Below are 21,061 nucleotides of genomic sequence, written 5' to 3' on the forward strand. Positions count from 1 at the left end.
ACTTTAGATTTATAATTGGGGTTTTTAAATTAAAGCACCTGTCCAACTTTTAGAGACCTTTCACCTGCAGGTCATTGTATGAAAGGTGTAAATGCACCATGCATCAAACACAAGTAGTAGGGAGAAAATCCAGCATTTTAAAGGGTTAGCATAAATTACTTATATGAGTATTATTCATTCCTTTAGGGCCCCAGCGGTAATCAGGATCAAGGCAGCTGCCAAGTTTGCCTAAATGCCTCCAGCCAGCAACAGTCCCATAATACTATAATCGTTTCATTTGATAGTCAGTGTGTGGGTGCAGGTAATTACCTAATAAACAAATCTGTATATAGTAACTATAAAAACACTTAGTAACGACCTAATTTACAGCAGAGCCAAGAAAAAAAGTAAATATATATGTATATATACATCGATCAGCCATAACATTAAAACCACCTCCTTGTTTCTGCATACACTGTCCATTTTATCAGCTCCACTTACCATATAGAAGCACTTTGTAGTTCTACAATTACTGACTGTAGTCCATCTGTTTCTCTACATACTTTTTTAGCCTGATTTCACCCTGTTCTTCAATGGTCAGGACCCCCACAGGAGCACTAGAGAGTAGGTTTTATTTGGGTGGTGGATCATTCTCAGCACTGCAGTGACACTGACATGATGGTGGTGTGTTAGTGTGTGTTGTGCTGGTATGAGTGGATCAGACACAGCAGCGCTGCTGAAGTTTTTAAACACCTTACTGTCACTGCTGGACTGAGAATAGTCCACCAACCAAAAATATCCAGCCCACAGCGCCCCGTTGGCAGCGTCCTGTGACCCCCGATGAAGGTCTAGAAGATGAGCAACTCATACAGCAGCAATAGATGAGCGATCATCTCTGACTTTACATCTACAAGGTGGACCATTACCTGATCCACTGATACCAGCACAACACACACTAACACACCACCACCATGTCAGTGTCACTGCAGTGCTGAGAATGATCCACCATCCAAATAATACCTGCTCTGTGGTGGTCTTGTGAGGGTCCTGACCATTGAAGAACAGCATGAAAGGGGGCTAACAAAGCATCCAGAGAAACAGATGGACTACAGTCAGTAATTGTAGAACTACAAAGTGCTTCTATATGGTAAGTGGAGCTATTAAAATGGACAGTGAGTGTAAAAACAAGGAGGTGGTTTTAATGTTATGGCTGATCAGTGTAATTATCACAGGGAATAAATCTTAGTGTGGAGAGATGAACTGAATTCACGGTCCTGATAGTGTCATCTGTAGCAGCGTGCATAAAATGTCACTCAATTCAATAGGTTTTCTTATACAAAACATAAAGAAACAGTTTATTTCTATAAAAGAAACCAAATTCTCCACTAATTTGCTCCCATTTAACCACATGTTCATCAATCTAAATTCCAAGATACACTATATGGACACAGATCTCAGTTTGGTCTGATATTAAACATCCATCGGCTTTGGCTAGAAGAGAAAATGAGAGACCAGACTTATGATTACTAGATTACTAGAATTCACTGCCCTCCAGAATTGAGCTGGATGTGAAAATAATGGAATTAAACGCTAGTAGAAAATAATAAGATTTACTTTTCCTCATAATGGATGCGCGTTTGTTTCTAAGCTGATTAAATGCAAGTCGGTGACTTGGCTCCCCAGACTGCCTGGCCAAAACCCAAGCTTTATTTTTTCTCTTTATTTTCTCTTTCTGCTGAGAATCAGGGACGTGACCTGTTGTAAAAGGTGCGCGCTTATAAACAACCAGTTAAAAGAAGTACAAAAGTGGTCAAGGGCTAAATAGACATCTGGGAAACTGATACTTTCTTCACCGTACATGTATATATGTACACACGTTTTTATCTTCCTGATAATAAGCTCTTATTTTTCAAAAGGGGCTTAAAGATCAGCTATTTGGTGAATAGCCCATGAGGGAGCAGAAGGTCTGGATACTTCTACCACAATAACACAACTATTTTAAGCAGTACACACTTTCAGGGCCAAAAATGTAATATATATATACAGTATATATACAGTGTATCACAAAAGTGAGTACACCCCTCACATTTCTGCAGATATTTAAGTATATCTTTTCATGGGACAACACTGACAAAATGACACTTTGACACAATGAAAAGTAGTCTGTGTGCAGCTTATATAACAGTGTAAATTTATTCTTCCCTCAAAATAACTCAATATACAGCCATTAATGTCTAAACCACCAGCAACAAAAGTGAGTACACCCCTTAGTGAAAGTTCCTGAAGTGTCAATATTTTGTGTGGCCACCATTATTTTCCAGAACTGCCTTAACTCTCCTGGGCATGGAGTTTACCAGAGCTTCACAGGTTGCCACTGGAATGCTTTTCCACTCCTCCATGACGACATCACGGAGCTGGCGGATATTCGAGACTTTGTGCTCCTCCACTTTCCGCTTGAGGATGCCCCAAAGATGTTCTATTGGGTTTAGGTCTGGAGACATGCTTGGCCAGTCCATCACCTTTACCCTCACCCTCTTCAATAAAGCAGTGGTCGTCTTAGAGGTGTGTTTGGGGTCATTATCATGCTGGAACACTGCCCTGCGACCCAGTTTCCGGAGGGAGGGGATCATGCTCTGCTTCAGTATTTCACAGTACATATTGGAGTTCATGTGTCCCTCAATGAAATGTAACTCCCCAACACCTGCTGCACTCATGCAGCCCCAGACCATGGCATTCCCACCACCATGCTTGACTGTAGGCATGACACACTTATCTTTGTACTCCTCACCTGATTGCCGCCACACATGCTTGAGACCATCTGAACCAAACAAATTAATCTTGGTCTCATCAGACCATAGGACATGGTTCCAGTAATCCATGTCCTTTGTTGACATGTCTTCAGCAAACTGTTTGCGGGCTTTCTTGTGTAGAGACTTCAGAAGAGGCTTCCTTCTGGGGTGACAGCCATGCAGACCAATTTGATGTAGTGTGCGGCGTATGGTCTGAGCACTGACAGGCTGACCCCCCACCTTTTCAATCTCTGCAGCAATGCTGACAGCACTCCTGCGCCTATCTTTCAAAGACAGCAGTTGGATGTGACGCTGAGCACGTGCACTCAGTTTCTATGGACGACCAACGCGAGGTCTGTTCTGAGTGGACCCTGCTCTTTTAAAACGCTGGATGATCTTGGCCACTGTGCTGCAGCTCAGTTTCAGGGTGTTGGCAATCTTCTTGTAGCCTTGGCCATCTTCATGTAGCGCAACAATTCGTCTTTTAAGATCCTCAGAGAGTTCTTTGCCATGAGGTGCCATGTTGGAACTTTCAGTGACCAGTATGAGAGAGTGTGAGAGCTGTACTACTAAATTGAACACACCTGCTCCCTATGCACACCTGAGACCTAGTAACACTAACAAATCACATGACATTTTGGAGGGAAAATGACAAGCAGTGCTCAATTTGGACATTTAGGGGTGTAGTCTCTTAGAGGTGTACTCACTTTTGTTGCCGGTGGTTTAGACATTAATGGCTGTATATTGAGTTATTTTGAGGGAAGAATAAATTTACTTTGTTATATAAGCTGCACACAGACTACTTTTCATTGTGTCAAAGTGTCATTTTGTCAGTGTTGTCCCATGAAAAGATATACTTCAATATCTGCAGAAATGTGAGGGGTGTACTCACTTTTGTGATACACTGTATATATATAAATGGCTACATCTTACTCTGTTGAATTTTTATTTAATCTAAAAAGATCATAGTCATCCAGGGTTACCTCTGAATCACTGGAGTGCACCTGAACCACGTTCTGGATAGATCTAAATATTTTTAACTGACCCAATTGCAATATTTCATGCTGAATACGGCTTCTGCTATTTAAATAAATAAACCCAAACTTTTTCTTTTTTTTAAATTTGAAGGATTAATGGTAGGGATTGGAATATATTCGGAGTTTTAAGAAGCCACAGGATCATCATTAGGGATGTAACAATACACTATACCCACGATGCGATTCACAATACTGGGTTCACGATACGATTTTTTTCCTAATTTTTTAAAACTGAAATTGAAGACAAATTATGACAAAGTTTCATTTTATTATTTCTCTTAAAAAATTAAAATAAAATACTATATTTGTGCTTATCTTTTTATTTATCTAAATAATGAATGTCCTTTCATTTCTGAGGTAGATACAAACTATGCAAAACAATTTTGAATGAAGCTCAATTTGGCTGAAAAACCCCGAATCTGGCAACCAGGCATATAGCGCCAGTGACTTCAACCAGGCGAGGTGTATAGCGCCAGTGCCCTCTGCTGTTTAAAGTGAATATCGATTCATTTTACATGACAAATCTATTTGAATCATGGAATTTTTGATTCGGTTATTAACTGTCTTGTGGTGCATCGTTACATCCCTATGGATCATCATGTCTTGAGATTTTATAACTTGAGAAATATAACTTTTACTAGACCTGATGTGTGATGTGTTTTTGGTCATTGTTCCGATAGAACACTCAATTGTGTCCGAATTTCATTGTTTGAATAATTTGTTAAATTTTTAATCTGCTGTCTGCGTTGTTCAATTGGCAGCAAAACAGTTTCAGAGCTTAATGCTAACACCACCATGCTTTACAGCAGGTACAGTGTTGTTGGCTTTAATTGCTTCAAGCTTTCTCCTTCAAGCCGGTCTTATTTATACAGGTCAGATCCTGTTATCCAGTTATCCAGATATAAAAAAACAGTTCAGTTAAATCAATAAAATCCAGAGCCCTGTTTAAACAGTCCTAGAATTACCAGTTGTGTAAATATAATGTGTTAAACATGCTTGGCAGGAATAGCGTCTGTCCTCGATGCTCCATGTGAAGAAGAACCTCACAGCTGGGGGGCGGAGGTTCATTAAGCAAATTGTTCCAGTGCCGCAGTTCAAGGGAAAATAAAACGACACCCGGCACCATCCGTCAGTGTCCCGGCCTCGGCCGAGCACGCCGAGCGATCATTTCATATCGAACCCCTGCCTAAAGGTCAGGCTTAAAGTGACTGTGCATGACACCCATTTGTTTCCTGTTAGATGAAATGCATAGCATGCGTGACAGCTTTTTATTTATGAGCGTCTCTTGCGGGAGGGAAGAGCAGGATGCCGAGATATCATTTGCTCATTCCGTTCACGCTTTCCCTGTTTGCTGTTGCTGAAAAGCCAGCTCTGGGTGATTCTGGGACTGGGAAACATATTGCAGTTTGCCACTCCAGGGTTTTTTTTTTTTTTATCACCGCACCTGATGTCAAGAGATTCGGGTTTTAGTCATGGATGAAATTGCATTTCCATCCGCACCACTTCCGTGAGCCGCGCGCAAATATGGACTTAACTTGTTTGCGATTGGAACGTGGTGCAGGTGGATGGCTGTTATGATTGGGGCAGTTTGAGAAACCAAAGAGTTTTGCACAGTCTATTAATTCCAGCTGGTCTTTCTGCAATTTGGAACCTTTCGGGTGTTTTTTAAGAAAATAAAGCAGCCAGAACTTAATGTTTTTCAATCCAACACATTCACAAAGCAACGTTATTGTTAGTGTTTGATTTATTAATGTGTCTGTGATCGATTCCTCATGATCAGTGCAGCAGTGGGTCTTGAGCCTGTTAGGAGACTGGACACTAGGCAGGACTCACCCTGGGCACCAGTGGTGCAAAACCTAAACAGAATCTAAATAAGGAAACTGTATTAATGTAAATATTTACAGGATTTACATTGATTGAAGCAAAAATAGCCAACTTGTGAGCAAGTTAATGTAGCTGAAGCTTTTCTAACAATTTATGATCAGATTTAATCATAATATGAATTGATTTTCTGAAATTTGAATGAAATTTGAGTACTGGCCCCCAAAAGCAAACCATGACAAATATTCCTGACTTGTCACCTGCTGCTGTGATCATGGGGTAACCTGTTAGAGGTGTATAGGCATCTTTGGCCTTTCATACAATCATACAATCAAAAAATAAATAAATAACAAAACAGCAGTATGAAAATATTTTTAATGTATAATTGTTTCCCCACAAACAATTCTTGGTCAGTGCCGGCTCCCAAAGGATTATTGTTTATTACAGTAATACCTATTCTATTATTCAAGATTTAAGGGAAAAATATTCTTTTTTTTCTTCTTTGTCGCCCCCTTTAGCGCATCCAGTTGTTCAATTTGCATCGTGCTTCCTCTCTGTCTATGCCGAACCCTGCCCTGACCGAGGAGATTGAAGCTAACCCATATCCCCTCCGAAACATGGGCAGCATGCCGGATGCTTTTTTGCCACCCACACATTGATGAGTGTTGCGCCACCTAGCGTTGCATGCGGAGAGACACACCCTAATGGCACTCTTCCTCATCTCTGTGCAGGCGCCTCTTATCATCCGGCAGATGTCGTATTCGCGTTCTGACAGAGAGAGAGCCACATCCGGTTCTTTGTCCCGCCCCCCAACTGAGCAACCGGCCAATCGTTGCTCGTACAGCCACTCAGCCTCGAACCGGTAAGGCAGAGCTGGATTCGATACGATGTACTCAGAATCCAGCTCTGGTTGCAGCGTGTCTTTTTACCGCTGCGCCACCTGAGCGGCGTTTATTATTGTTTATTACAGTAATACCTATTCTATTATTTAAGATTTAAGGGAAAAATATTCTTATATTTATAACAAAAAAGACCATTTAAGACATTAGAAAGGTTAGGTAGGGGGGTGGTTTGGGAGGTCTGGCACGGATTAATTCTATTTACATGATTTTTGATGGGAAATGGGTTTAACATACGAACATTTTGACTTAAGAACAGCCCTTTGGAACCAATTAAATTCGTAAGTCAAGGGCCGACTGTATAGGCATCGTTGGCCTTCCATACAATCATTTGCGCTGCTCTATATCAGTTTTGGCTTTCCACACTCCCCCGTCCACATGTGCTTTTCGGTAGGAGGGGTGATGCTCGGTGGTGCTGAGCTGAACAGCGTCTTTTCGTTCTTCCACCTGCAGTCGGAGCTCGGAGCGCACCGGGACCGGCTTCTCTTCTCCTCTCTGAACCCGAACTCGAGCACCTAAAGTCCGCTGGAGGAATTAGCGCTGTCTCTGAGTGAGCTGGAAGTGCCGCAGTCGGTTGTGAGAATGAAGATGGGATTGTTTTTTACTCTGCTGGGCGCTTTACTGATGGAAACCGTGCTGGTAAGGATCGATGTGTTTTAACTCAAGTGCTGATGCGCCACTTTATTGTGCGCGACTTTACTGCCCTGCAGGTGCCGCGTCTTTATGGAGGAGTGGAAAAAACAAGTGCGATGCTTATTGTTGTAGAAACTAATCATATATATGCACAGAACCTGCAGGAGCTGCACTTTTTCCATTAACATGGCATGCACATTGCAGATTATGCTGCTGATACTGATGCTGATGCTGTGTGTGTGTGTGTGTGTGTGTGTGTGCATATGTGTGTGTAGGATGTTAGTGCAATGAAAGCTGCATTTGCGTCACTTTAGTTCATTATATCATATCACATCATGCTGCTGATTAGGATGCATTTTGCACATGCATCTGAAAGCATGCCATGTAGTTCTTTTAGTGATCATGTTACTCGTTTAACAATGTCAAGCCACAGCACTTTCTTCCCTGAATAAAAAAAAAATATATATAAATATATTAGTGCTGGTGCAAAGTTTAATAAAACAATAATGAATCCACTGGCTGATGCTCAAGTTAGAAACTGCACATATATCAGGAATAGCTGCAGCATTAGAAGTGTGTAGATTTGTAGTGGGTGGCAGTCATGGACTGATTTTTCTTCCCTCTGTGGTTTTTGTGATCTGGATCATACTGTGCATTACAATCGTGTAAATTGTAAATTTCTCAGATTGCACATTTCACATAACGATAGTAATTTTTTTTGCCATTTTTGTAGACCTTTTGTAGCTTTTGTAGTGTTAAATCAGATGAAAAAAATCCAGAAAAGTCTTACATTATGACCACTGACAGGTGAAGTGAATAACACTGATTATCTCTTCATCACGGCACCTGTTAGTAGGTGGGATATATTAAACAGCAAGTGAACATTTTATCCTCAGTTGATGTTAGAAGCAGGAAAAATGGACGAGCGTGAGGATTTAAATGAGTTGAACAAGTACCAAATTGTGATGGCTAGTGGCTTGTGGGGTGTTCCCGGTCTGCAGTGGTCAGTATGTATCAAAAGTGGTCCAAGCAAGGAACAGTGGTAAACCGGCGACAGGGTCATGGGCGGCCAAGGCTCATTGATGCACGTGGGGAGCGAAGGCTGGCCCGTGTGGTCCGATCCAATAGGCGAGTTAATGCTGGTTCTGATAGAAAGGTGTCAGAATACACAGGGCATCGCAGTTTGTTGTGTATGGGGCTGCATAGCTGCAGACCAGTCAGGGTGCCCATGCTGACAGACAATGGGCACGTGGGCATCAGAACTGGACCACGGAGCAATGGAAGAAGGTGGCCTGGTCTGATAAATGACGTTTTCTTTTACATCATGGGGAACACATGGCACCAGGTTGCACTGTGGGAAGAAGGCAACCTGGCGGAGGTAGTGTGATGCTTAGGGCGATGTTCTGCTTGGAAACCCTGGGTCCTGCCATCCATGTGGATGTTACTTTGACACGTACCACCTACCTAAGCATTGTTGCACACCATGTTCACCCTTTTATGGAGACATTATTCCCTGATGAGTGTGGCCTCTGTCAGCAGAATAATGCGCCCTCCAACAAAGCTAAAATGCTTCAGGAATGGTTTGAGGAGCACAACAATGTGTTTGAGGTGTTGATTTGGCCTCAGTCGAGCATCTGTGGGACGTGCTGGACAAACAAGTCCGATCCATGGAGGCCCCACCTCACAACTTACAGGAGTTAAAGGATCTGCTGCTGACCTCTGGGTGCCAGATACCACAGCACACGTTCAGGGGTCTAGTGGAGTCCATGCCTCGACTGGTCAGGGCTGTTTTGGCAGCAACAGGGGGACACAATATTAGGAAGGTGGTCATTATGTTATGCCTCCACTGACAGACTTAATTTGGTTAAGAACACGTGGTCAACACATTTCTGAGTCAGCAAATTTGACCAACTTCAAAGATAAATTGCCTATATGTTTTGTAAGGTCTAGCAGTATGGTAGAGACCGTCCTCTGAACAATACACACGTCATCACAAGATTTTACAACATGCTTTTTATACTTATAGTAAGAAAGGTACAATACAGGCCAGTGGCCCCTTTCAAAGAGTCGCAGGACGACTTGAAAGCAGGAGGAACAACAGTTACACGGCGAATAATGAACAAAAAGAACACAGAACGCAGCTCTCTCTGTTACGTCATCATGCAAAACTTGATGAACAATAGCACGTAGGCTGATGGGTCTAAAATAAGACTGACCTGATACCCACCCACATTATAATCTGTCCTCCTTAGTCCAATCAGTAGATTTATTGACTAATAGGTTGCCAGGTTGTAATTAATAGTTCAGTTAAAAGGTGAAAAGCAGGAGCTCATTACGCTAACGTTTATCGATCTGTGTGCAGAATAACCCGCGCCGTCTGATCATACTCCATTTGCATGGCGAGCGTTTTCCATCCGGGCACAAACCCAAGCGTCCACACCTTCACACATGAAGACAGATGTTGCACTTGCAGGCTGAAAATAGACTTTTTAAGGCTGGTTCTTTATTTGACCACGCACAAGTGCAAGACGTGGACGTTCGAATACCGTACGTCACACTGATTTATTGTCAAAGCCGTGCGTTAATTACCCTAAATAAAGAAACATCTGTTTAGTTTTGTTTTCAGCAAACATGGATTGTAGCTGCATGATTTATTTCCATTAGGCTTCATATTAGGAGGAGTATGTTTGGCTACAATGACTTATCGACAGTTTAATAGTTTTCTCTTTGCACCCAGTCCCAGTTTGGATTAGGAATTTTTGCCCCCTCTTTTAAATAGCAAGTTAAAGTGCTAATGGATGTACACTGACCAGCCATAACATTAAAACCACCTCCTTGTTTCTACACTCACTGTTTATTTTATCAGCTCCACTTACCATATAGAAGCACTTTGTAGTTCTACAATCACTGACTGTAGTCAGGACCCCCACAGGACCACTACAGAGCAGGTATTATTTGGGTGGTGGGTCATTCTCAGCACTGCAGTGACACTGACATGGTGGTGGTGTGTTAGTGTGTGTTGTGCTGGTATGAGTGGATCAGACACAACATCGCTGCTGGAGTTTTTAAATACCGTGTCCACTCACTGTTCACTCTGTTAGACACTCCTACCTAGTCGGTCCACCTTGTAGATGTAAAGTCAGAGACGATCGCTCATCTATTGCTGCTGTTTGAGTCGGTCATCTTCTAGACCTTCATCAGTGGTGCTGTTTGCTGGATATTTTATATACTATTTTCAGTCCAGCAGTGACAGTGAGGTGTTTAAAAACTCCAGCAGTGCTGCTGTGTCTGATCCACTCATACCAGCACAACACACACTAACACACCACCACCATGTCAGTGTCACTGCAGTGCTGAGAATGATCCACCACCTAAACAATACCTGCTCTGTAGTGGTCCTGTGGGGGTCCTGACCATTGAAGAACCATTGCAGAGAAACAGATGGACTACAGTCAGTAATTGTAGAACTACAAAGTGCTTCTGTATGGTAAGTGGAGCTGATAAAATGGACAGTAAGTGCAGAAACAAGGAGGTGGTTTTAATGTTATGGCTGATTAGTGTATAACATTAATTATTTAAAATCAATTATATGGTTTCACGTTTTTCTGATCCAAGAAATGGTTTTATGTGTTTGGCGTGAAGGAACGTCATCGGTTTCCAGTGACACAGACGAAGTGAGTCGTAAATAGAGGGTCAGATCTATATTACTGTTTATCTATAAACAGGGTGATGGTCAGGCATCCACATACTTTTGGCAATATAGTTGTTTTCCAATTACTTGTTGTATCTTTTCTGCTGCATGCATTACACCCACACTGGCCATGAAGGATCGCAGGCTAGCACCCATCCCCCCCCTCCCCGAAACGTTAGGACTGTACACACAAATTAAAGGAAAATGTGGGTTGAAGAACTGCTCTGTATGGAAATGTAATTGGGAGTTTGTGTGTGTGTGTGTGTGTGTGTGTGTGTGTGTGTACTATGTGAAGGCTGGAAAATGCTGAACAGTAATGAGCATATTAAATGATTTATTTAGAATATACCATCAGTTTGTTAAAACTGAAGAATTGAATCTACGTATATTCTCATCACTTTGTTTGGCTGCCACAGTGATTCTTGGGTGTTGTGTTCTTGTGCAAATACAATTAAATTTAATTAGGAAAAAAATAGTTAGGTTTGTTTCAATTGCAATATACAGTATATATATATATATAGACATATATAGCTATATATATATACTGTATATATAAAATATATATACATATAAGGGTGCATTGATATGTACCAGCCTGGTATTCGAACCTCTGGAACTCAGTCACTGCTGTTACTAGCAGTGTGGCTCTTCCTATTATGTTGTATTTTAATATATACAGGGGCCAACAATAGAACAGTTATGGATTGTTGTATATAGGTAAAGGTGAGGTAACAGGTAAAGGTCTTTACTTGAGGCCCCACTACTGCTTAAGTTACTACTGTTGGGCCCCTGAGCAAAGCGCTTGCATTGTTATTGGTCACAACTGTACATTGCTTAAATGCTGTTAATGCCCTGTAGACTATTTATCCTGGCTTGTGACAGGCACTAAGGGTGCAGTGATATGTGTCTCCCATGGGCCTTCTGTATTTGTGGGGCCCAGCTTGGGATTGGAACCTCTTGAACTCTCTCTTACCAGCAGTGTGGATCTTCCCATTATATAATATAATATATTAAATTCAGGGACCAACAATAAAACAGTTATATATGGTTGTATACAACCAGTACGTGTTGTACAGCAGGTAGCTTAGTGGTTAAGGTACTGGACTATTGATCGGAAGGTCTTTGTTTCAAGCCCCAACACTGGCAAAGTTACTACTGTTGGGCCCCTCAGCAAAGCGATTAATCCTCAATTGCTTGCATTGTTATTGGTCAGAATTGTACATTGCTTAAATGCTGTAAATGTCTTTTATCCTGGCTTGTGACAGGCGCTAAGGGTGCACTGATATGTGTCTCCCATGGGCCTTCTGTATTTGTGGGCCCAGTTTGAGATTGGAACCTCTAGAGCTCAGTCTCTGCTGTTACCAGCATTGTGGCTTTTCAAGGACCAACAATAAAACAATTATAGATGATTGTGTACAATAAGTAAGTGTCGTACAGTGGTAGCTTAGTGGTTACGGTACTGGACTATTGATCAGAAGGTCTTTGCTTTAAACCCCAACACTGGCAAAGTTACTGCTGTTGTTATTGGTCACAACTGTACGTCTTGTCAATGCTATAAACGTCCTGTAGACCTCTGCTGACCTTCTTATTAAATGTGTTGAAGGCATCAAATTAAAAATGAACATGTATCGTTGCATAAAATCACTGCGTTTTGTTTTTAATACCATGTAAAATACTGTGCCATTGTTTGGGTGTTGAGATTTGTACGTTTGGAGTGGATATACGCAGTGGCAGCACGTTTCCCCCGCAGTGTGATGCTGACACGGCTATATCTTGAATTGCAATGAGGCAGAGATTTGTGAGCACAGCTGTAGTAGATAAAACAGCATGACATGCGGATATAGTGAAGGTCTGAAACGCGACCGTGCCATGTGCTGCTACTACCATCAGGTCAAATGTTTATGTGGAACGATGTGGAAATATAGTCAGGAAATGATAAATGTGCCATAACAGAGATGGTAGGGTGATGTTCAGCATGTCACTATCAGCTATATCTACTACACTACATGGGCATGTACACCTAAACCTCACATCCAGAACAAACCACTGGACATTGATGTTTTTGTGGGAGAGCTTGACTGTGTAGGTCACACATTGATGCTCATGCTATACGGCCTGGACTGTGGTCTGCATTCTGATTTATTAGGGTGTTGGATGGGGTTTAAGTTAAAGCTCTTTGCAAGGCACTCAAGTGAAGTCTTTTCACAGCAAATGTCATAGCAAACCATTCCTGGACTGGACTATTTTTTTATTTAATTTTAATGCTTATTATTAATTAATAATGTTAATACTTTATGTAAATTGATGCACATGACATTGTTTCTTTATTCTTTATATTGTATTTTATTTATATCTATAGTTAAGTTTTTGCTCTACTGTGCTACTGTAACACACAAATTACCATCTGGGATCAATAAAGTGGTCTCTGTCTGTCTGCCTGCCTGTCTGTCTGTCAGGCCCATCTGTCTGTCTGGATGTCTGTCTGCCTGTCTGTCTCTGTCTATCTATCTATATATTTATCTATCTGTCTCTCTGTCTATCCATCTTTCCATCTATCTATCTGTCTGTCTGTCTATCTATGTATCAATCTATCTGTCTGTCTGTCTGTCTGTCTGTCCGTCCATCTGTCTATCTGTCTGTCTATCTATCCATCCGTCTGTCCGTCCGTCTGTCTGTCTGTCCGTCTGTCCGTCCGTCCGTCTGTCTGTCTGTCTATCTATCCATCCATCTGTCTGTCTGTCTTTCTGTTCATCAGTCCTTTCATATCTGTCTGTCTGTCTTTCTATCTGTCTGTCTATCTATGTATCTATTTATATTTATGTCTGTATGTCTGTCTATATATGTATCTATCTATATTATGTCTATCTATCTATCTATCTATCTATCTATCTATCTATCTATCTATCTATCTATCTATCTGTCTGTCTGTCTGTCTATCTATTTGTCTATCTGTCTATCTATCTATCTGTGCCTGTCTGTGTATCTACCTATATCTCTGTCTGTCTGTCTGTCTGTCTGTCTGCCTGCCTGCCTGCCTGCCTGCCTGCCTGTCTGTCTGTCTGTCTGTCTGTCTATCTATCTATCTATCTATCTATCTATCTATCTATCTATCTATCTATCTATCTATCTATCTGTGTCTGTCTGTCTGTTTTTCTGTCTGGTCCATCTATGTACCTATCTATGTATCTATCTGTCTGTCTGTCTACCATTAGCCCTTTCATACCAAACATGACAGACATCTGCAATCTTCTGGTATCTTCTAAACCCTCACACAGCCCTCAGGTCCCCCCCCCCCCCCCCCCCCCATTTGACCAATTGCACAGTGACTTCTTCTCACAGGATGTTGAAGTCAGAGGGATGTTTGTTTTGAGGTTATTTACTGTACTTTGAATCACAACATCTACTCTCATTGTTCCTCAGGGACTTGCTGAAGGTTCAACCATCGATCTGTGCAGACCTGGATTCTCCCAGAACTTCTACACCGTCTTCATGCCACGGGAAATGCTGCACGGCCAAAGTATCCTCAAAGGTAAGAGCCTGCCGTTGCTTTAATGATTCAGCCCTGCTGGTATGTGCGCTCTGGTGTTCTCTGGTTTTATGGACGGAGGCGTTTGTTCTGGCACATGGAGGCTTTTTTTCTGGACTTGCTTTTACCTTCTGGTTGAGCTTCCACTTAAAGCTGTTGGCACATCATTCACTCTGTGTGCTTTGCATAATGGGCATATGTTGTTCATAAACAATTTTATTACAGAATAAATCACGGCTGATGATTTTATTTGGCTTTTAGATTTCAGAGCTATTAAAGAATCTTTTGTGTTGGCGTACGTAGTTTCGAACTCGGTCGGTGTTATATACGATAACCGTGTTGTCACGGATTGCAATTAACACGTGTAGTTCTGTTATTTAATCACCATACCAAACAATCTCTATAAAAATAAAGAAAAAAAATCCACTAATCCACATTAAATGAGCAGCCGAGCAGCACGGCTGTCTGCAGTCGAGCAAATTAAATCCTCCGTTCGTCTCCCGCTGTGTATATTTGCTGGAGTTCCCCTCCTCTACCCGTCCTCCATCCCCCTGCATCCCGAGTCGCTCTATTCTTCTGACGGCTTTTCGCTAACGCTCTTGTCTTCCATTCTTTCCATTTTTTGCTCTTTTTTTGTGTGCTGGTTCTATTGTGTGTGCTGCTGCGTGTTGTCCCAGTCACAATGGAGGATTTGCTGGTATATCAGAAAGGAAAAGCATGTACTTGTTGGTATTTGTCATTTACATGCATTCACATTGTGTATGGGTACCAATTTAGGTACCAATGTATGTTTTATTAATGCCACTTATGCCTCATCCTACTCGGTACCAGTTTGTTTGTTTATTGGGATTTTAACGTCATGTTTTACACTTCGGTTACATTCATGACAGGAACGGTAGTCACTTATTACACAAGATTCATCAGTTCACAAGGTTATATCGAACCCAGTCATGGACAATTTAGTGTCTCGAATTCACCTCACTTGCACGTCTTTGGACTCTGGGAGGAAACCCACGCAGACACAGGGAGAACATGCAAACGCCACACAGAAAGGACCCAGACCGCCCCACCTGGGGATCGGACCCAGGACCTTCTTGCTGTGAGGCGACAGTGCTACCCTCTTAGCCACCATGCCACCCACTCTGTACCAGTAACATTTCTAAATTTTACTAATTCAGATTGGACTGGCATGTCTGGAAGGGGATTTTATTTTTGTCCAAATTGTCCATATTGGTGTTTCATCCCCTGAGAAAATGACAGAAAATGACAGAGCAAATTACCTACTTTGTCGAGGTCTGATGATTTTAGTCCTGCTGATACAACATCTCTGTGGTTCTGTAGTTACGTCTTTTCATGCATCCTGAAAGGTAAAAGAACGGAAGCGTTTAGTGAATGTGTTCCTGGTCTGGATGGTAAAACCTTCACATCTGCTTTATTTTTAGAGCTTTACATAGATCTGTTGACCTGATAGTCCTGAGTGTACAATAAAAATCACACATTGTTATACTTTTTCAGTTGTTTTGTAGTTTATGAGCAGTTTTGTTACTGTTGATTCATTTAAGTTAATGGTAGATGTTGCCAGTGTTGCATTTGAAGCATGGTCAAATGGGCAGTTGTAGCCTAGTAGTTAAGATACTGGACTAGTATTCAGAAGGTTGCAGGTTCAAGCCCCATTATGGCCATGTTGCCATTGTTGGGCCCTTGAGGAAGACCCTTAATTGTATACTGTCACAACTGTAAGTTGCTTTGGATAAAAGATACATAGATAAACAGATAAATGGATGGATGGATAGATAGATAGAAAATGTAAATAGTTAAATGACCCACAAAGTTGAATCAGTTCATCTGGACACAAGTTTGTTGTAGAGATTCGTTTCGTCACTCATCCAAGTGACTTCATCCAACTGCTCTGTCTGCATCTGATGTTAAATCGCAGGTGGTTCCTGTAGTCAGTCACTGTTCTGTGTTTTGTAGATCCATTTATTCTATCATTAAATTTAAGAGTGTAATTTAATGACTGGTGTTAAATGTGACATTTTCCTAGGAATTTAGTTGGGCCCTGCTTATAACGTCATTAAATAATGAGTGGATATAAGTGTACGATGAGTGTACGTAGAGCAACTCGGTGTTTAGTGCTGTAAAAAGTTGCCCATGTTGTGCTCAAATAAATAAGACCAGTTTGTCTGCACCTATTGAGAAGTATGTTCAACAGATCAAGAGACATTATGCTGAGACGATCTGTCCTGATCATCAAAGGCTTTCAAAGAAGCACATAAACAGGTCTTAAATAAATGAAAACCTGCTGGTTCACGGGTGACACTGTTTAACGTCAAGCTTGCTTTACGTCACCGAGAGTTTAGAGGCTGCGATGCACAAAAGAGGCTTTTTAAAGCTTCACTAGTTTCAGACGCAACATGACATGATTTTAAATGATAAATTTAAGAGCAGAATTCGCTCCGGTTCGTTGTTAACAACAGACATGACGGCTGATGTTTTCTGCTGGAAAAATGAATCGGTTCTCAGGAGACGAGAGATTTGTCCTTCATAGCAGATCTCACGAACGAGATACATGCTTGCTCACTTTTCTGTTAAGTTTACGGAACGGATCTTTTGTCTTATGTAAACACGGTGAGCAGGTTCATTGATTCTGGTTTCATAAGTCAGATGAGGCAGAATATAGTCCAGTGCAAATACGGGAGATATTGGTTTATGTACAGGAACCTTCAGAATACAAAATAATCCATTATTTTGTTTATTATGGATCTCCGACGTGGGTATTCGGACAAAGCCGTAATAGATCCTTTAAGCAAACAGCCACGATCTGATCCCATCCTTTTTTCCAGCGTGCTGTGGTGGCTCTGTCTATAATCTCACCATGGTGCCCTTTCCGAAAGTGCTGAGGAGTAATTTAGTCCGCGGGAAAGCTGATTAGACTCCTCTGTTTTTATTTATAATGGAGGAGCTCGTGGACGTTGGTGGGACCAGCTGTAATGGAAATGGTTTTTTCTCTGCTCCTGTTATAAGTAATAAGAAAGATGCAGAACTCAGCAGGGTTGGAGAAATGGGGCTCGGTGGGGTGTAAGTCTGGAAACTGCAAAACCTGCTAAAACCTGCAGACTTGACCAGTTAGGAACCTTCTACCCGCCAGGGGACAAATCGTTTGCTCTTTCACTTGCCTCTTTTCGCCTGCTTGTTCCCGCTGTCCATATTAGTGACCACAAGCACAGAACACATTTTCTAGCGGTACGTAAAAATGTACTTCTGCATTTGCGGTGGTAAACATTGTGACAGAACCTTCAATCATAGCTTGATGTAGTAGCCTAATACAGGGTAGCCCTCCATCATAGAGATTTCAACCTCTTGTGTTTGAGTCTCAGCTCAAACTACCTGTGCTATCGACCTGACCAACGCTATTTGGTGTGTTGAGGAAAAGGAGGAAAGGTCAGGTGGGCTTTTTTCTCACTGCCTCTGCAATAGGGACTCCTCCTGTCTGGTCAAGCTACTGTCACTAGTAGTGGCGGGACACACTGGGCTTAGCATGACCCTCTGTGACCCTCAATAAGAATCCAGCGCTAGCAGGTGTAAAAAAGCAGCCAGTGACTTTACATGTGTTGGAGAGGGTGGGTGCTAGTATGCAGCTTTCCTTACTTTGCCGTCAAGGCAGCCTCCCTCTGTCACTCTTCAAGTAGGATCAACCAATGGATTGCTGTTCCGCTCAGAGGCTTGGCCAGACTACAGCGAATAGCATCTGGTTAATGAGGCAAAGCCAACCAGACTTGGTAAAGCCAAGGTTACTGAGGCAAAGCCAACAGGGATGACAGGAATTTGCCCTGCCACTGCTTCACCACGAGAGTCATTCTGGAATAAATAGGCCAGTACCAAAAGAGGTGGTGGCTCCCAGTTGAGTGCAGTTGGTCTATCGATAATGAAGGTGCAACAGGGAGCGATGCCAAGCAGGCAAACTACCCACGCTTTGGTCTGCTGATATGTCCCCATAATTCTGAAATAATAAAGCATACACCAGTTGGCATTATTGGCAAAATACACCGGTAGTTCAGTAAGCCTGCAGTTCCCCTAAACCACCTGCTATCAGTCTGTTTAGGATCATTAACCATGTACAGGCTTAGAGGATGCGTGATTACCTTTCCGTGACAAGCCCGAATAGAGGGGCATGAGCCAGGGAAGATGGGAAGATGGGAGATTCTACTGACTGCACACTGGTGTGTGAAGGATCTAGATCAGGTCATGTAAAAAGAGAGGGAGGGCTGGATACACCGACAGTCACTTAAGGACAAATTGATCTAAGCGGCACTTCCTCGCTCCTGGACAGTGGCTTTTAAAGGCTGTCGGAACACGTTCGGAAAAACATCAGTGATGCTTTTTGTGCCTTAACCCCCGGAGAATCGGAGGGTAACATGCTGCGAGTATTCAAGCGTGTAAAAGATTAACACTTTCTGTAGAGTTCATCCAGACTTTAAATAAACGTCCAGGAGTGTTTGGTCATTAGCTTGTGGACGGTAATGTAAAAATGGCCCTTGTTACAACCTGCACTCTTCGTACTGTGGAGGGATTTGTGCCCATTTATTTAAAAGAGCATCGGAGAGGTCAGGCACTGATGTTGGATGTAAAGATCTGGCTTGCAGTTGACCTTCCAGTTCATCCAAAAGTGGATCAGACACAGCAGCGCTGCTGGAGTTTTTAAACACCTCACTGTCACTGCTGGACTGAGAATAGTCCACCAACAGCACCCCGTGGGCAGCGTCCTGTGACCACAGATGAAGGTCTCAAAGATGACCAACTCAAACAGCAGCAATAGATGAGCGATCGTCTCTGACTTTACATCTACAATGTAGACCAACTAGGTAGGAGTGTCTAATAGAGTGGACAGTAAGTGGACACGGTGTTTAAAAACTCCAGCAGCATTACTTTGTCTGATCCACTCATACCAGCACAACACACACTAACACACCACCAACATGTCAGTGTCACTGCAGTGCTGAAAATGATCCACTACCTAAATAATACCTGCTCTGTGGTGGTCCTGTGAGAGTCCTGACCATTGAAGAACAGCATGAAAGGGGGTAACAAAGCATGCAGAGAAACAGATGGACTACAGTCAGTAATTGTAGAACTACAAAGTGCTTCTATATGGAAAGTGGATAAATGAGTGTAGAAACAAGAAGGTGGTTTTAATGTTATGGTTGATCAGTGTATATGTTCAAGTTTTACAATGTGAAACAATGAATGAACAACCCTATAAAGTGTGCAAAATTCCAGGGGTCTGACTGAATACTTTTTGGTTGCTGAATTGCTGATAAGACTTTTTATTCTCTGTTCTTTTTTATTCTGACTTGAGTGGTTGGTAATAAAAAAAAATCACTTGGGCGCCACTAAAGAGCATTTCTTTCTTCCTTGTCTACGGCAGCAAAAATGAGACAGAGCCGGCTGTTAGAAGTTAGAAGTGGTGTCTAATCTTTTCTGGTGGTGGCAATTAGGACATTAATTTAAAAGAAAAACACGTAACTATCTCAACTGCCAATTAAAACTATTTTATCAAGAGAATATAGGGTTACTTGATTTTGTTCAGAGATGCTGAAATTTTTTTAGTCTTTGTAGCTGTTCATAAATGTTAAAAAATTCTACTTAGTTCATTCGCCCGGCCTGGCTGCTTAGTTCAAAGTAAAATCACTGGGGCTCGACCAAAGAGCATCAGCGTTCCTCGTCCTCCACGGCAGAAACTAGATCCCACTTGTAAAACAAAACAACCCTTGGAAAGACCTTCTCTTCTTCCCCTTTTTTCTCCTCTTCAACCCTCCCTTGCAGAAGAACTGAGAAAAGCCTCATTATCTAACACATCTCGCTCCGTCGTCGAACAGAGCTGCTCGTCGCTCATTAGAATAGCACTGCTGGCAACCCTGTTTTCCCAACATGCACCGACACAATAGAGTTAAGGGTTCTTTTCACCTCAAGTGGCTCCGTGATGAGGAGGTGGAGTAGAAAGCCTCGGCTTACGTGTCGAACCAAACAAATTGTTATTTTAGGAAGTCTTTCTTTAGCGTGGTTTATTTTAACCTGTTTGAGTCTCCGCTCATCTGAATCTGTTCCTTTTAAACAGATAAAGGAAACCCTGAAAACATTAAATAACACCAATCTGAACGAACTCGAACCTGGATCTACTATCTATTATGAATCATATGTAATATGAGAAGTCCTCACTTATCTTACTGAAGCACTACTATGGACAAATACTACATAGGGCAGTAGTAGTAGTAGCTGGACTAGAAATCAGAAAGTTGCCAGTTTAATTCTCACTACTATTGGACCCCTGAGCAAGACTTTTAACCCACAGTTGCTAGTATTTTTCCAATATACAGTGTATCACAAAAGTGAGTACACCCCTCACATTTCTGCAAATATTTCATTATATCTTTTCATGGGACAACACTATAGACATGAAACTTGGATATAACTTAGAGTAGTCAGTGTACAGCTTGTATAGCAGTGTAGATTTACTGTCTTCTGAAAATAACTCAACACACAGCCATTAATGTCTAAATGGCTGGCAACAAAAGTGAGTACACCCCACAGTGAACATGTCCAAATTGTGCCCAAAGTGTCAATATTTTGTGTGACCACCATTATTATCCAGCACTGCCTTAACCCTCCTGGGCATGGAATTCACCAGA

The 21,061-nt window shown here is 41.9% G+C and overlaps 1 protein-coding gene across 1 annotated transcript in view; it reads left to right on the forward strand.

Moving 5' to 3' along the window:
• Positions 1-7,066: 7,066 nt before the first annotated feature.
• Positions 7,067-21,061, forward strand: part of cdh4 (cadherin 4, type 1, R-cadherin (retinal)) — a 203,578-nt gene continuing 189,583 nt past the window's right edge. The window contains exons 1-2 of the mRNA XM_062986402.1: positions 7,067-7,164; positions 14,270-14,378. Coding sequence (XP_062842472.1) covers positions 7,108-7,164; positions 14,270-14,378 — 166 coding nt within the window. The 5' untranslated portion in view covers positions 7,067-7,107. The remainder of the gene's footprint in view (positions 7,165-14,269; positions 14,379-21,061) is intronic.

This window comes from Trichomycterus rosablanca, chromosome 24 (genome assembly GCF_030014385.1).
Source record: "Trichomycterus rosablanca isolate fTriRos1 chromosome 24, fTriRos1.hap1, whole genome shotgun sequence".
Lineage (NCBI taxonomy): Eukaryota > Metazoa > Chordata > Actinopteri > Siluriformes > Trichomycteridae > Trichomycterus > Trichomycterus rosablanca.